Source organism: Microcaecilia unicolor, chromosome 10, assembly GCF_901765095.1.
Source record: "Microcaecilia unicolor chromosome 10, aMicUni1.1, whole genome shotgun sequence".
NCBI classification, from domain to species: Eukaryota; Metazoa; Chordata; class Amphibia; order Gymnophiona; family Siphonopidae; genus Microcaecilia; species Microcaecilia unicolor.
In genome coordinates this window covers 132,468,736-132,482,165 of record NC_044040.1, presented here as the reverse complement: position 1 = coordinate 132,482,165, position 13,430 = coordinate 132,468,736, and the positions used below count along the sequence as shown (strand labels likewise).

The window sequence follows — 13,430 nt, the reverse complement described above, 5'->3', positions numbered from 1 at the left end:
CCTCATCTCCATCCCTCATTCTCGGAGACTTTAATATACACGCTGATGACCCATCCAACTCTCATACTTCTCAGTTCCTCACTCTAACATCCTCCTTCGGCCTCCAGCTGTGCTCCACCACCCCTACTCACTGGGATGGCCATTGTCTTGACCTTGTCCTCTCCTTTTCCAGCTCAACTTCCAATTTCTACACCTCAGTTCTTCCTCTCTCTGATCATCACCTGATCACCTTCACACTCCTTCACCCCCCCTTAGCCCTGCCCAACATTAACCACTACTTCCAGGAATCTCCAAGGCCATTGACCCTCCCACCTTATCCTCTAGTATTCATAATCTCCTCCCCTCCATCATGTCCTCCGAGTCTGTCGACGAAGCGGTCTCCGCTTACAATGCCACTCTCTCCTCTGCTCTGGACACCCTCGCACCATCCATCTCCCGTCCCACAAGACGTACTAATCCCCAGCCCTGGTTGACCCCTTGCATCAGTTACCTTCGCTCCTGCGCCCGATCTGCTGAACGCCTCTGGAGGAAATCTCGCACCTATTCAGACTTCCTTCATTACAAATTCATGCTATCCTCCTTCCAGTCCTCCCTATTCCTTGCCAAACAGGACTACTACACCCAATTGACCAATTCTCTCAGCTCCAACTCTCGTCGTCTCTTCGCCACCCTTAACTCCCTCCTCAAAGTACCCTCCGCTCCCACTCCCCCCTCACTCTCTCCTCAATCACTGGCTGACTACTTCCACGACAAAGTGCAAAAGATCAACCTTGAATTCACTACCAAGCCACCTCCTCCTCTTCTCTCTTCAACCCTCTCCATCAACCAACCAACCCCTTCTCCTCCTTCCCTGATATCTCCGAGGAGGAAACTGCCCGCCTTCTTTCCTCCTCGAAATGCACAACTTGTTCCTCTGATCCCATCCCCACCAACTTACTTAACACCATCTCTCATACTGTCACCCCCTCCATCTGTCATATCCTCAACTTACCTCTATCCACTGCAACTGTACCTGACACCTTCAAGCACGCCGTAGTCACACCTCTCCTCAAAAAAACATCACTTGACCCTACCTGTCCCTCCAACTACCGCCCCATCTCCCTCCTACCCTTCGTCTCGAAACTACTTGAGCGCGCCGTTCACAGCCGCTGCCTCGATTTCCTCTCCTCTCAGGCCATCCTCGATCCACTTCAATCCGGTTTTCGCCCTCTACACTCGACAGAAACAGCACTCTCTAAAGTCTGTAATGACCTGTTCCTTGCCAAGTCCAGAGGCCACTACTCCATCCTTATCCTCCTTGATCTATCTGCTGCGTTTGACACTGTCAATCACGATTTACTTCTTGCCACACTGTCCTCATTTGGGTTCCAGGGCTCTGTCCTTTCCTGGTTCTCCTCCTATCTCTCCCATCGTACCTTCAGAGTACACTCTCACGGTTCTTCCTCCACCCCCATCCCGCTCTCTGTAGGAGTTCCCCAGGGATCTGTCCTTGGACCCCTTCTTTTTTCAATCTACACCTCTTCCCTGGGCTCACTGATCTCATCTCATGGTTTCCACTATCATCTTTATGCTGATGACACCCAGTTGTATCTCTCCACACCAGACATCACCGTGGAGACCCAGACCAAGGTATCGGCCTGCTTGTCCGACATTGCTGCATGGATGTCCAACCGCTACCTGAAACTGAACATGTCCAAGACCGAGCTTATAGTCTTTCCACCAAAGCCCACCTCTCCTCTTCCTCCTCTCTCGATCTCAGTTGATAACACCTTCATCCTCCCCGTCTCATCTGCCTGCAACCTTGGAGTCATCTTCGACTCCTCCCTCTCATTCTCTGCGCATATCCAGCAGACAGCCAAGACCTGTCGCTACTTCCTCTTCAGCATCAGCAAAATTCGCCCTTTCCTCTCTGAACACACCACCCAAACTCTCATCCACGCCCTCATTACCTCTCACCTTGACTACTGCAATCTTCTCCTCACTGGCCTCCCACTTAGCCATCTATCCCCACTTCAATCCATTCAGAACTCTGCTGCTCGTCTTATATTCCGCCTGAACCGATACACTCATATTACCCCCCTCCTCAGGTCGCTTCACTGGCTTCCAATCAGATACCGCATTCAGTTCAAGCTTCTCCTTCTCACCTACAAATGCACTCAGTCTGCAGCCCCTCATTACCTCTCCACCCTCATCTCCCCTTACGTTCCCGCCCAAAACCTCCGCTCACAGGACAAATCCCTCCTCTCAGTACCCTTCTCCACCACCGCCAACTCCAGGCTCCGCCCATTCTGCCTCGCCTTTACCCTATGCTTGGAATCAACTTCCTGTGGCCCTACGCCAAGCCCCCTCCCTACCCATCTTCAAATCCTTGCTCAAAGCCCACCTCTTCAATGTTGCCTTCGGCACCTAACCTTAGACTGCCCCAATTTGACTGCCACTACTTGATTGTCTGTACATTTGTCCATTAGATTGTAAGCTCTTCGAGCAGGGACTGTCCTTCTATGTTATATTGTACAGCGCTGCGTAACCCTAGTAGCGCTTTAGAAATGTCAAATAGTAGTAGTAGTAGTAGTTCTCTTTGTCACAGCTGTGACTAGGGCATCCACTTTAGGCACAACTAGGCGCACCAAATTCTCCTCACTTAGAGGGTATAATTGACCCATAGCCCTGGCAACTTTCAAAGGCCCCTCGGGGTCAGCCAATCGAGCTGAAATAAGCTCTTGGATGAAGTCATGCAAAGGAAAGGCTCGAGCAGGCTTCTTAGTACTTGTCATCCTTGGATTAGCAGAGGAGAGCTCAGCACTCGCAGGATCTTCGATAGAGAGGACCTGCAGTGCATTAGAAATCAGCACTGGCAGCTCATCGCGGTGGAAAATCCTCACTGCGGAAGTATCATCCGGATCCAGTGGCAATCCTGCATCTTCCACTGGCTCTCCAGACCATGAGGGCCTGCCAGACCCCTCAGACTCCTCACATCCCGACCACGGGGGGAGGGGGGGGTGTGCGCCACTCTCTGAAGGGGAATCCACCCTTCTGCGCTTGTCCTGCGGCCATCTGTCAGGGAAAAACGCACCTGACTGTAATTCAAGGCTGGGCTCTACTGGAGGGGACACAGGCAACCGGGCCGATTGAGACCCCTGCAGGAGAGCTCTTTTTAACATAAATGCTTTATGCAGCAGTAAAACAAATTCAGGGGAGAATGGTTCACCCTGGTCTCCCGGATCCAGTCCGGGGGAAATGGCTCTCATATTAGCCTCCATTCGAGGCTCCCCTCCAGGCTCATACCCCTCCGCCTCAGCGGGGGTCGCGCCATGCTGTTCCAAAATGGCGCCTGCTGCCAGCTCCACAGAGCGGGAAAAAACCTCGCTCGCCATGCTCGGGCCAGCTCTGACGTCAGAAGAGCACAATTTACAGAGCCCTGCTGCTGATCTGCGCTTGCCACAACGGGAACAGCGCCTTACAACCTCCGCAGCCATCGCCGAAAAGGGCGGGAAATTCAAAATGGCGGATTCGTGCCAAAATCGCCCCGAACGCAGGCCCACCCTGGAGGAGCTTCAAAATGCTCTTACCTCTCCAGATCGAGTCGACAGAGCTCCGATCCGCTGCAGAAACTGACGGAAAGCCTCTTTTCTTGGATCACAGCGCTACAGCGCGAAGCAACTTTTTTTTTTTTTTGACGCTGTGAAGAAAGTTAGAGGCAACAGCGCAAGAGGCAACTTTTTCCACTCCGGAGGATCAGTAGCGTGGGAAAGGCAGTGAAAGGGCGAACCTATGTGCCTGCATCCACAGCGTGGGCAAAGAAAGGGACAGGGCTTGCCTGTGTGTCTACATCCACATCGGGGGCCGGGTAAGGCAGGGAAAGGGTGTACCTATGTGCCTTTAAAGTGGGCACCATCAGCCACAACACCCCTGCTACAACTGGCAACAGCACAGGAGCCACCCCAGGCAGATTTCTGAAGGAGCTTGAGCAAGCTGCATCCACCCTGCTGGGGAGATAGAGAATACTGAAGAGGCAGATGGAGCTAGCTGGCCATGAGGCACTATGGTTTTTCAGTGCTCTCTATCTCCCCCTGCTGGTTGATGGACACAACCCACTCGTAATGGATTCATCTGCTTGATGACAAGGAAGCTATACTTTGGCTGTGAGACTTTGGATGTTAATTTGTTTTGAATTTTGCCAAAAATTATTCAAAATTTTTAACCATTAAAAAGATAGTTTCACATGTCTACAGGCTCTTCAGTCAGCACTATATTAAAATAAAATAATATCCTACATTCTTTAAACATCCTATCCTATTTTAATAAAAGGACAACTTCTCTACCTGTTTCCCGCCTTCCATCTAATCTTTCTCCCTCTACCTGTTCTCCTTTCTTTCTACAGCGGTGGATAAGAAAGCAAATAGAATGTTACGTATTATTAGGAATGTAAAGCAAAAATGAGGACATTATAAAGCCTTTGTATCGCTCCATGGTGCTACCACACCTCGAATACTGTAATTCTGGTCACCGCATCTCAAAAAAGATATAGTGGAATTAGAAAAGGTACAGAGAAGGGTGAAGAAAATGATTAAGGTGATGGGGCAACTTCCCTATGAGGAAAGGCTAAAGTGGCTAGGGTCTCTCAGCTTGGAGAAAATACGGCTGAGGGGAGATATGAGAGAGATATATAAAATGAGTGGAACAGAACGGGTAGACGTAAATCACTTGTGTACTCTTTCCAAAAATACTAGGACTAGGGGGCACACAATGAAGCTACAAAGTAGTACATTTAAAACAAATCGGAGAAAATATTTCTTCGCTCAACATATAATTAAGCTCTGGAATTCGTTGCCAGAGAATGTAATAAAAGCAGTTAGCTTAGCAGAGTTTTAAAAAGGCATGGCTAACTTCCTAAAAGAAAAGTCCCTAAACCATTATTAAGATGGACTTGGAGAAAATCCACTGCTTATTTCTAGGTTAAGCAGCATAAAATATACTGAACTGTTTTGGGATCTTGCCAGGTACTTGTAACCTGGATTGGCTGCTGTAGGAAACAGGAAGCTAGGCTTGATGGATCTTCGGTCTGTCCCAGTATGACAACACTTATGTTCTTATGATATTCTTTTAATGAAATCTGCCTTTGCTTTTATTGTAATTAATGTAGTGGCCTCTGTGTAGGCTCTGTTTTTCTTTTAACCGTTTATTATAAACCACCTAAATGCCTATGTGCTGGCCTGGTCTTTTACTAAGCCGTGGTAGCGTTTTTAGTTCACGGTAGTAATCAGCTGGCTCTCTTTTTCTTTTAACCATTTATTGTAAAAAAAAAAAAACAAACCTAGATGCTTATGTGCTGGCCTTGGAGGTAGGGGGTCTTTTACTAAGCCGCGGTACCGTTTTTAGCTCGGCAGAAGTCAGCTAGTAGTAAATGCCGAGACACCCATAGTAATATAATGGGTGTCCTGGCATTTTCCGCCAGCTGATTTCTACAGTGAGATAAAAACACTACAGTGGCTTAGTAAAAGACCCCCTTTGTGCAGCTTATCAAGTGCTCACAATAACTAAATAAATAAATAAATAAATATTCAGATTTTTTTTTTTTAGCGTTTTGGTTTCAGTTTCCAGAGAATCATCCATCAGGTAACATTCTGCCAAGAGTTGCAGTAGCACTTTGCACACAGAAAAAATTGGTTGTATAAAGCCTATACCTAATTTTTAAATTAGAACATAATCAAACTATAGACCTTCACGTTGCCAATGTTTCAAAATTATCGGGGGTGCTAAACCCAACAGAAATTACCTCTCCCTGGACACAGTCAAGGAGTTTGTTCAATATTGGGGGGTGCTGAAGCCCCCATGGCCAGGGCCGTGCCAACACGGTAAGCGGGGTAAGCACCGCAGGGGGGTGCCTGCCTTCAAGGGCGCCACTACGGTGCTGCCCCGCCATACCGCTGCTCTGCCTCCCACCTACCTTTAAAAAAGATTTTGTGAAGCCGAGTTGCAGGCAGCGCCTCATGTCTGCCCTGCTTGTAAAACAAGTAAATCTCTTCTCCTCCTCATCGTCGGGCCTCACTGTGTCTTGCCCTCATCTGAGGTAACTTCCTATTTCTGCGAGGGCGGGACACAGTGAGGCCCGACGATGAGGAGGAGAAGAGATTTACTTGTTTTACAAGCAGGGCAGACACGAGGCGCTGCCTGCAACTCGGCTTCACAAAATCTTTTTTTTAAAGGTAGGGCAGGGGGTTCTCAGATGGGAGAAGGGGGGGGATTTTCAGATGGGAGCAGGGGACTGGGGTGGGGAGGGGCTCTCAAATGGGAGAAGGGGGCTGGAACTGGGATCTGAGAAGTGGTCATGAGGGAAAATGGGGCATGCCTGGGTCAGGTGGGAGAATAGGTTGGGCTGAAAAGGGGGGCCCTAATGTAAGGCATGTGGATGAAGGGGGCTGGAACTGGGGGCTGAAAAGGGGCAGGGGCTGAAACTGTGGGGACTGGGGGCTGAAAAGGGGACAGGGAGAAGTGGCTGGGGACTGAAGATCGGGACTGGTGGGAGAAAAGGGCTGGGGCTGAAATTGGGGACTGGTGGGATAGTGGGGCTGGAACTGGGGGGCTGAAAAAAAGGGGCAGAGAAAAGGTTAAGATCCTGGATGGATGGGAGAGGGAGGGCAAATGGTGGATTGAAGGGGCAGAGAGAAAGGGCAGACAGTGGATGGAAGGGATAGAAAAGGCAGTGAATGGAAGGGGGAGAGACAGAGGGCAGATGGTGGATGGAAGGGGCAGGGAGAGAAGGCAGACATTAGATGGAGGGGACAGCAGAGAGGGCAGACACTGGATGGCAGAGAGAGAACAAAGATGCTGGATGGAAGGAAGTGAAAAGAAGATGAGGAAAGCAGAAACCAGAGACAACAAACTGTAAATAAAATATATATTTTTTATTTTTTTGCTTTAGGATAAAGTAGTATTGTAGCTGTATTAATAAATGTTTATAATAGAACATGTAAACAAGGTAATATTTTTATTGGACTAATTGTAATACATTTTGGTTAACTTTCGGAGAACAAAACCCCCTTCCTCAGGTCAGGATAGGATACTGTAACAGCACTATACTGTATTGACCTGAGGAAGGATGTTTTGGCCTCTGAAAGCTAAATGTATTAGTCCAATAAAATGGTATTATTTTATTTTCTATATTTGTTTTATTTCTATTTGTTAATTTGTAAAGTGGTGATTGGTACTTGTTAGTTTTTTCAAATTGACATCTGCTGTCTTTATATTTTGCACAGTACTAGGGGACATTTTCTGTTTCTGTGGTGTTGCATTGTATGCAGAGTCTGGCATCTTGGGGGTTCAATTTAATTTTTGTCTAAATAGAAAGTTTATTATTACTTATTCTATAGTGGATTAGGGTGTATCTGTGTTTGTGAAAAAGACATGGCTTTCAGTTGGCATTGACTGTGCAGGATCGACGATCTGTATTATTCTGCCTGGTTTCGTTTTACAGTAGGTGAATTGATGTTCTAGTGTTCACTGTAGTGTTTAAGATGCTTTCCTTTTCCTTGTGTGACTCATAGAAATTACTGTTTATGGTATGGTAGAATTGCTCTATAGGTCCTGAGTGTTTTGTATTCTCAGCATGCCTAGTACTAGATTTTGGAGGGGGGTGTTAAAAAAAACCTGCACATGGGGGAGAGATCCAAGATGGCGACGTTGTGCGTTCAGTCACCAGACGCGCTCCAACCTACCTCCGTTAGACGCTGAGGAAGGCGCTTTGCCGGTCGATTGCAATGGGCAAACGGAGAGGCAGTCAGGGAGGCTCCCTCTACCCCTGGCGGAACCCCCCAACTTCAGCAAGCAACGCTGGAACGGTATGGAATCGCGCCGGGTCCCGAGATGGTGTCAACTCCCGCTGCCGGAGCTAGCGTGTTGACGCTAGCCAACAGTATAGACGGGGCTTCCCTGAGCCCCGTCGAACGTGCGGCTCCCCTGCAACCCGGACGAGGAAGTACTCCATCAAGTCCTGCCACGCTACTCCCAGGAGAACTGAGTGAACGGAGAGGGAACTTGCTGGAGACAGAAGGAAAACTGGACGCTAGCAACCTGGGCGAACCAGTCTAATTCTAGTCCTGTAGTAAGATCAAAAACAGCGAGTACTCTGGACCAGGTTGTTAAAGCTCCCCTCCCGGATTTTTTAACGGGACAAACGGAAAAACCAGACGTAGTGACCTTAGAGTCACTGTGGGACTTAACTTCCAACATGCACTCCACACTACAAACTTTGGTTAAAAAAAATACTGAGACAATTAAGACTTTAGCTGAGACTGCGTTGGCACAATTGCAAACTAATGATCTCCACACCACTGAAGTTAAAGCTCTGACTAAAAGAACTGAGAAGGTTGAGCTTATGGGTCAAGCTTTTCTAAAAGATAAGAACTTTACTTCAAAGGTGATTGGAGTACTTAGAAAATCACTCTAAAAGACTGAGATATTAGGTATGTCTGAGAATTCATTGCCTCCAATAACTCGGGCTTTTTATTTGCAAACTAACACTAAAGATGTAAAGGAAAATTTGCAAGCCCAGAAGGAGGAGGCAATGAATCTCACTACTTTTCTTGAATCGTCACTTGAGGTGATAACTCAAAGAACAACTTTGTTAACTACCTTTGCACTGGAATTAGATAGAGATGCAGTGCTCAGACTCTCTCTTAGACATCTAGATTCTTTATTTTTGGGTTCAAAGATACAAGTGTACCCGGATTTATCTAGGGATACACAAAAGAGACGCAAGGTATTTTTAACCTTGCGCCCTAGGGTGCTTGCAATAGGTGCTAATTTCCTGTTAAGATTTCCCTGTGTATGCAGAGTATTGCACCAGTCTAAATCCTATCAGTTTTTCGAACCCAATCAGTTGGAGGATTTCTTGATAAGTAGAGAGAAGGTTAATGTGGTAACTTAGTCACATATGTAATACTGTATGACAGCTTAGAGTGACCACTTAGGACAAGATGTTCTCTTTAATTAGTTTTGCCTCTGTTTAATTTCTTTTTCTTGGATCGTTTTCTTAAATTGTATTGTGAACGATAGAAAGGAATCCTTAGATTTGATTTTTTTTCCATTTTTTTACTGTATTACCTATTTGTGTAAACACTCATAAGAGTTTATTATGATTGTTAAAAATTTAATAAAGAGAAATATTAAAAAAAAAAAAACCTGCACATGGATGGAGAAAATAGGCAGAAGCTGGATCCACTAGACAGTCAAGTCTGCAGAGGGCCCAGCTTTTACTTACGGATGTAAGGCAAGAAATGAAGGAGGAGGAAAGTAAAGAAACAAATGGAAAGGAAGACCTGGAAATGGAGTTAAGAGGACAGATAGCAGCAGAATCAGGTACTGGGGCCAGCATGATCAGAAGAACAAAGTCACCAGACAACAAAGGTAGAAAAAATTGTTTTATTTTCATTACTAGTAAAAAAGGCCTGTTTCTGCCTCAAATGAAACGGGCGCTAGCGGGCACAGGACTCCCTTCCCCTCCCCTTACGCAACTATCGGTGGTGGTGTCGAGGTACCTGTTCGCTGGGTGCTGGAACGAAAGAGCCCCTGCCCTGTTTCGTGGCCGTAGCGCTGCTGCTAGCTGCCCTGCTGCATCCTGTGCGAGTCCGGCTCTCGGCGTTTCAAAATGGCCGGCGAGAGTTGAAGTCTCGCAATGCTGCTTCAACTCTCGGTGGCCATTTTGAAACAGCGAGAGCCGGACTCACACAGAATGCAACAGGGCAGCTAGCAGCAGCGGTACGACCAGGAAACAGGGGGTTCTTGCGTTCCTGGCCCGAGCGAAGAGGTACCTCTAGACCACCAGGGATAGTAGCGTAAGGGGAGGGGAGGTGACAGGGGGGAGGGGAGGTGACAGGGGGGAAGAGGGGGCGAGCGGGGGAGGTGCGTTAGCGTGAACGGGGCGGGGCGATGGGGCTAAAGGGTCGGGCTGATGGGTACGTCGGCGGTGGCTGGTTTTTGTCAGGCTGTCTGGAGGGATTCATTTGAAGGGGAGGCGTACTCCTCTCCGTTCGTTCATTGGCGTTGTTCAGTACTTGTTCCACGTCCTCGGCGGCTGCAATTCTTTGGAAGGGGAGGAGTAGGGTTCGTTCATTTGCATGGTTGTCTACTTGTTCCGCCCTCGACGTCATCACGTGTGACGCGAGGGCAGGGCATAGAGACATGGTGAGTGTTGTGGCTTCACCACCATGAACTTACGAACTGGTGTTTGAGTGCCTGCAGTGACGTCAGTGTCCTCAGAACATTGAGGGTGCGTTTTATTATAGTAGATAGTGTGGAGAAGGACCACGAGGGACTGGAAAAAGTACTAATGAGATTGAAGTGGATAGAGCACCGTTCACGGAAGAGAGTGTGTATGAACAACTTGAAAAGCTAAAGGTGGACAAAGCCACGGGACCGGATGGGATCCACCCTAGGATATTGAGGGAGCTCAGAGAGGTCCTGGAGGGTCCTCTTAAAGATTTGTTTAATATATCCTTGCAGACGGGAGAGGTTCCGAGGGATTGGAGAACGGCGGAGGTGGTCCCTCTTCACAAAAGTGGTGATAGGGAAGAAGCTGGAAACTACAGGCCGGTAAGCCTCACTTCGGTTATTGGAAAAGTAATGGAAGCGATGCTGAAGGAAAGGATAGTGAATTTCCTGGAAGCCAATAAGTTGCAAGATCCGAGACAACATGGTTTTACCAAAGGGAAATCGTGCCAAACGAATCTCATTGAATTCTTTGATTGGGTGACATGAGAATTGAATCAGGGACGAGCTATGGACGTAATCTACTTAGATTTCAGCAAAGCTTTAGACACGGTTCCCCACAGGAGGCTCTTAAATAAACTGGATGGGCTGAAGATAGGACCCGAAGTGGTGACCTGGATTAGGAACTGGTTGACGGACAGACGCCAGAGGGTGGTGGTGAATGGAATTCGCTCAGAGGCGGGAAAGGTGATTAGTGGAGTGCCTCAAGGGTCGGTGCTGGGGCCAATTCTGTTCAATATATTTGTGAGTGACATTGCCGAAGGGTTAGAAGGTAAAGTTTGCCTATTTGCGGATCTGTAACAGAGTGGACACCCCGGAGGGACTGGAAAACGTGAAAAAGGACCTATGGAAGCTAGAAGAATGGTCTAAGGTTTGGCAATTAAAATTCAATGTGAAGAAATGCAAAGTGATGCACTTAGGGAATAGAAATCCACGGGAGACTTATGTGTTAGGCGGGGAGAGTCTGATAAGTACGGACGGGGAGAGGGATCTTGGGGTGATAGTATCTGAGGATTTGAAGGCGACGAAACAGTGTGACAAGACGGTGGCCGTAGCTAGAAGGTTGTTAGGCTGTATAGAGAGAGGTGTGACCAGCAGAAGAAAGGGGGTGTTGATGCCCCTGTATAAATCGTTGGTGAGGCCCCACCTGGAGTATTGTGTTCAGTTTTTGAGGCCGTATCTTGCTAAGAATGCGGTGCAAAGAAAAGCTACGAGAATGGTATGGGATTTGCGTTACAAGACGTATGAGGAGAGACTTGCTGACCTGAACATGTATACTCTGGAGGAAAGGAGAAACAGGGGTGATATGATACAGACGTTCAAATATTTGAAAGGTATTAATCCGCAAATGAACCTTTTCCGGAGATGCGAAGGCGGTAGAACGAGAAGACATGAAATGAGATTGAAAGGGGGCAGACTCAAGAAAAATGTCGAAGTATTTTTTCACAGAGAGAGTAGTGGATGCTTGGAAAGCCCTCCCACAGGAGGTGGTGGAAATGAAAACGGTAACAGAATTCAAACATGCGTGGGATAAACATAAAGGAATCCTGTTCAGAAGGAATCCTAAGGAGCTTAGCCGAGATTGGGTGGCAGAGCCAGTGGTGGGAGGTGGGGATGGTGCTGGGCAGACTTATACGGTCTGTGCCAGAACCGGTGGTGGGAGGCGGGGCTGGTGGTTGGGAGGCAGGGATAGTGCTGGGCAGACTTATACGGTCTGTGCCCTGAAAAGGACAGGTACAAATCAAGGTATACACAAAAAGTAGCACATATGAGTTTATCTTGTTGGGCAGATTGGATGGACTGTGCAGGTCTTTTTCTGCCGTCATCTATTATGTTACTATGTCCACTTTGATAATCAGGTGCTCAAATGTTAAAAGTTTATATTTATTTACTTATTTATGGTATTTTATGCTAGACCGGGGGGGGGGGGGGGGGGGGGGGGGAGGCTCCAACTGATAGTCTGCAGGGGGGCACCAGAGACCCTAGGCCCTGCCCATGGCACCCACAGAGCTGGCTCCTAAGCCCCTCTGTTTAATCATTTGCGTGTCAAGGAAGTATCTCTGTTGTCATTTTTATTAGTTACTGGCCAGAGTGCACCAAATCGACTTTCAATATTTACTGTGTTGAATTTTTATCACGCTACAGTTCTATATCCATTTTAAATATAGAGAGCTTTTGTTCAAAACTGCCACTAGATTTTCATATGTGGAACGTTAGGCATAGCTGCGAAAGGGCAACGGAACTCCTTTTTGTTTTGGCCTCCAAGCTCTCTAGCTACTGATGCCGTGTTGGATAAAATATTCGTAGATCCACGATACACTGGTCTACCCCATTCCTCTACTTAAGCAGCTAGCAAAGCAGTAACTCCTGCAAACAATTCCTTTAATATGGCAACATCCATTAATAAAGCACGCCGTTCCTACGTCTTCTGCGGGAACTCAGAATACAACATTACACCGCTTACCCGGGAACCTCAGCAACTCAGCGAAATGACCGCACTGACTTAGTGCATCCACTAACTTCTTACACTGGGTGGTTTTTCCAGCACGATCCACTCCTTCTAGCACAATAAGAGCGCCCCTTTTGTATGCCATTTAGCAGACACTCGCTGTCGTCTTTAAAGCTGCCGCGCTCTCTTCCAGAAGATGACAGTCAGTGACCGGGCTGGGTACGTAGCCACGTAACCGTAAAGTAGAGAACGGTGGCGCACTGAGAACAAAAAGCGTCTACTTCGGAACCATAGAATCGGATACTCATTAGTAGAGGCTTTGATAGTCACTTAGCGCCATCTACTGAAGACATATAAACAGAACAAATTGCAAGTGTAGAACAATGCTGAATAAAGGGTATATAACTCAATTTAGATATCCCAACCTCTAAATATAGATTTTGTACCCATATAGGTACATAAGTATTGCCATACTGGCAGGGCCGGTCCAACCCAGTAAGCGAGGTAAGCATGGCAGGAGGGCACCGACCTCTGGAGGGCGCCACCATGCCATGTTTACCCTCGCCGCTTACCTCAGCTCCCAGACCCCGACAGCAGCCCTGCCTTCAGTTTCCTGCTCCACTACCCGCACCGCCCTGGGGCATTTAAATCTTGTATTAAGTAGAGAGGTGTGGTAGCCGTGTTAGTCCACTCTTAAAAGTTATCAATAGAAATC

General features: G+C 47.5%; 1 protein-coding gene across 1 annotated transcript in view; it reads right to left on the bottom strand.

Moving 5' to 3' along the window:
• DTYMK (deoxythymidylate kinase) overlaps positions 1–12,936 on the bottom strand; it is a 191,473-nt gene extending 178,537 nt beyond the window's left edge. Inside the window, exon 1 of the mRNA XM_030216631.1 lies at positions 12,731–12,936. Within this exon, the coding sequence (XP_030072491.1) occupies positions 12,731–12,860 (130 nt within the window). The 5' untranslated portion in view covers positions 12,861–12,936. The remainder of the gene's footprint in view (positions 1–12,730) is intronic.
• Between the last annotated feature and the right edge of the window lie 494 nt (positions 12,937–13,430).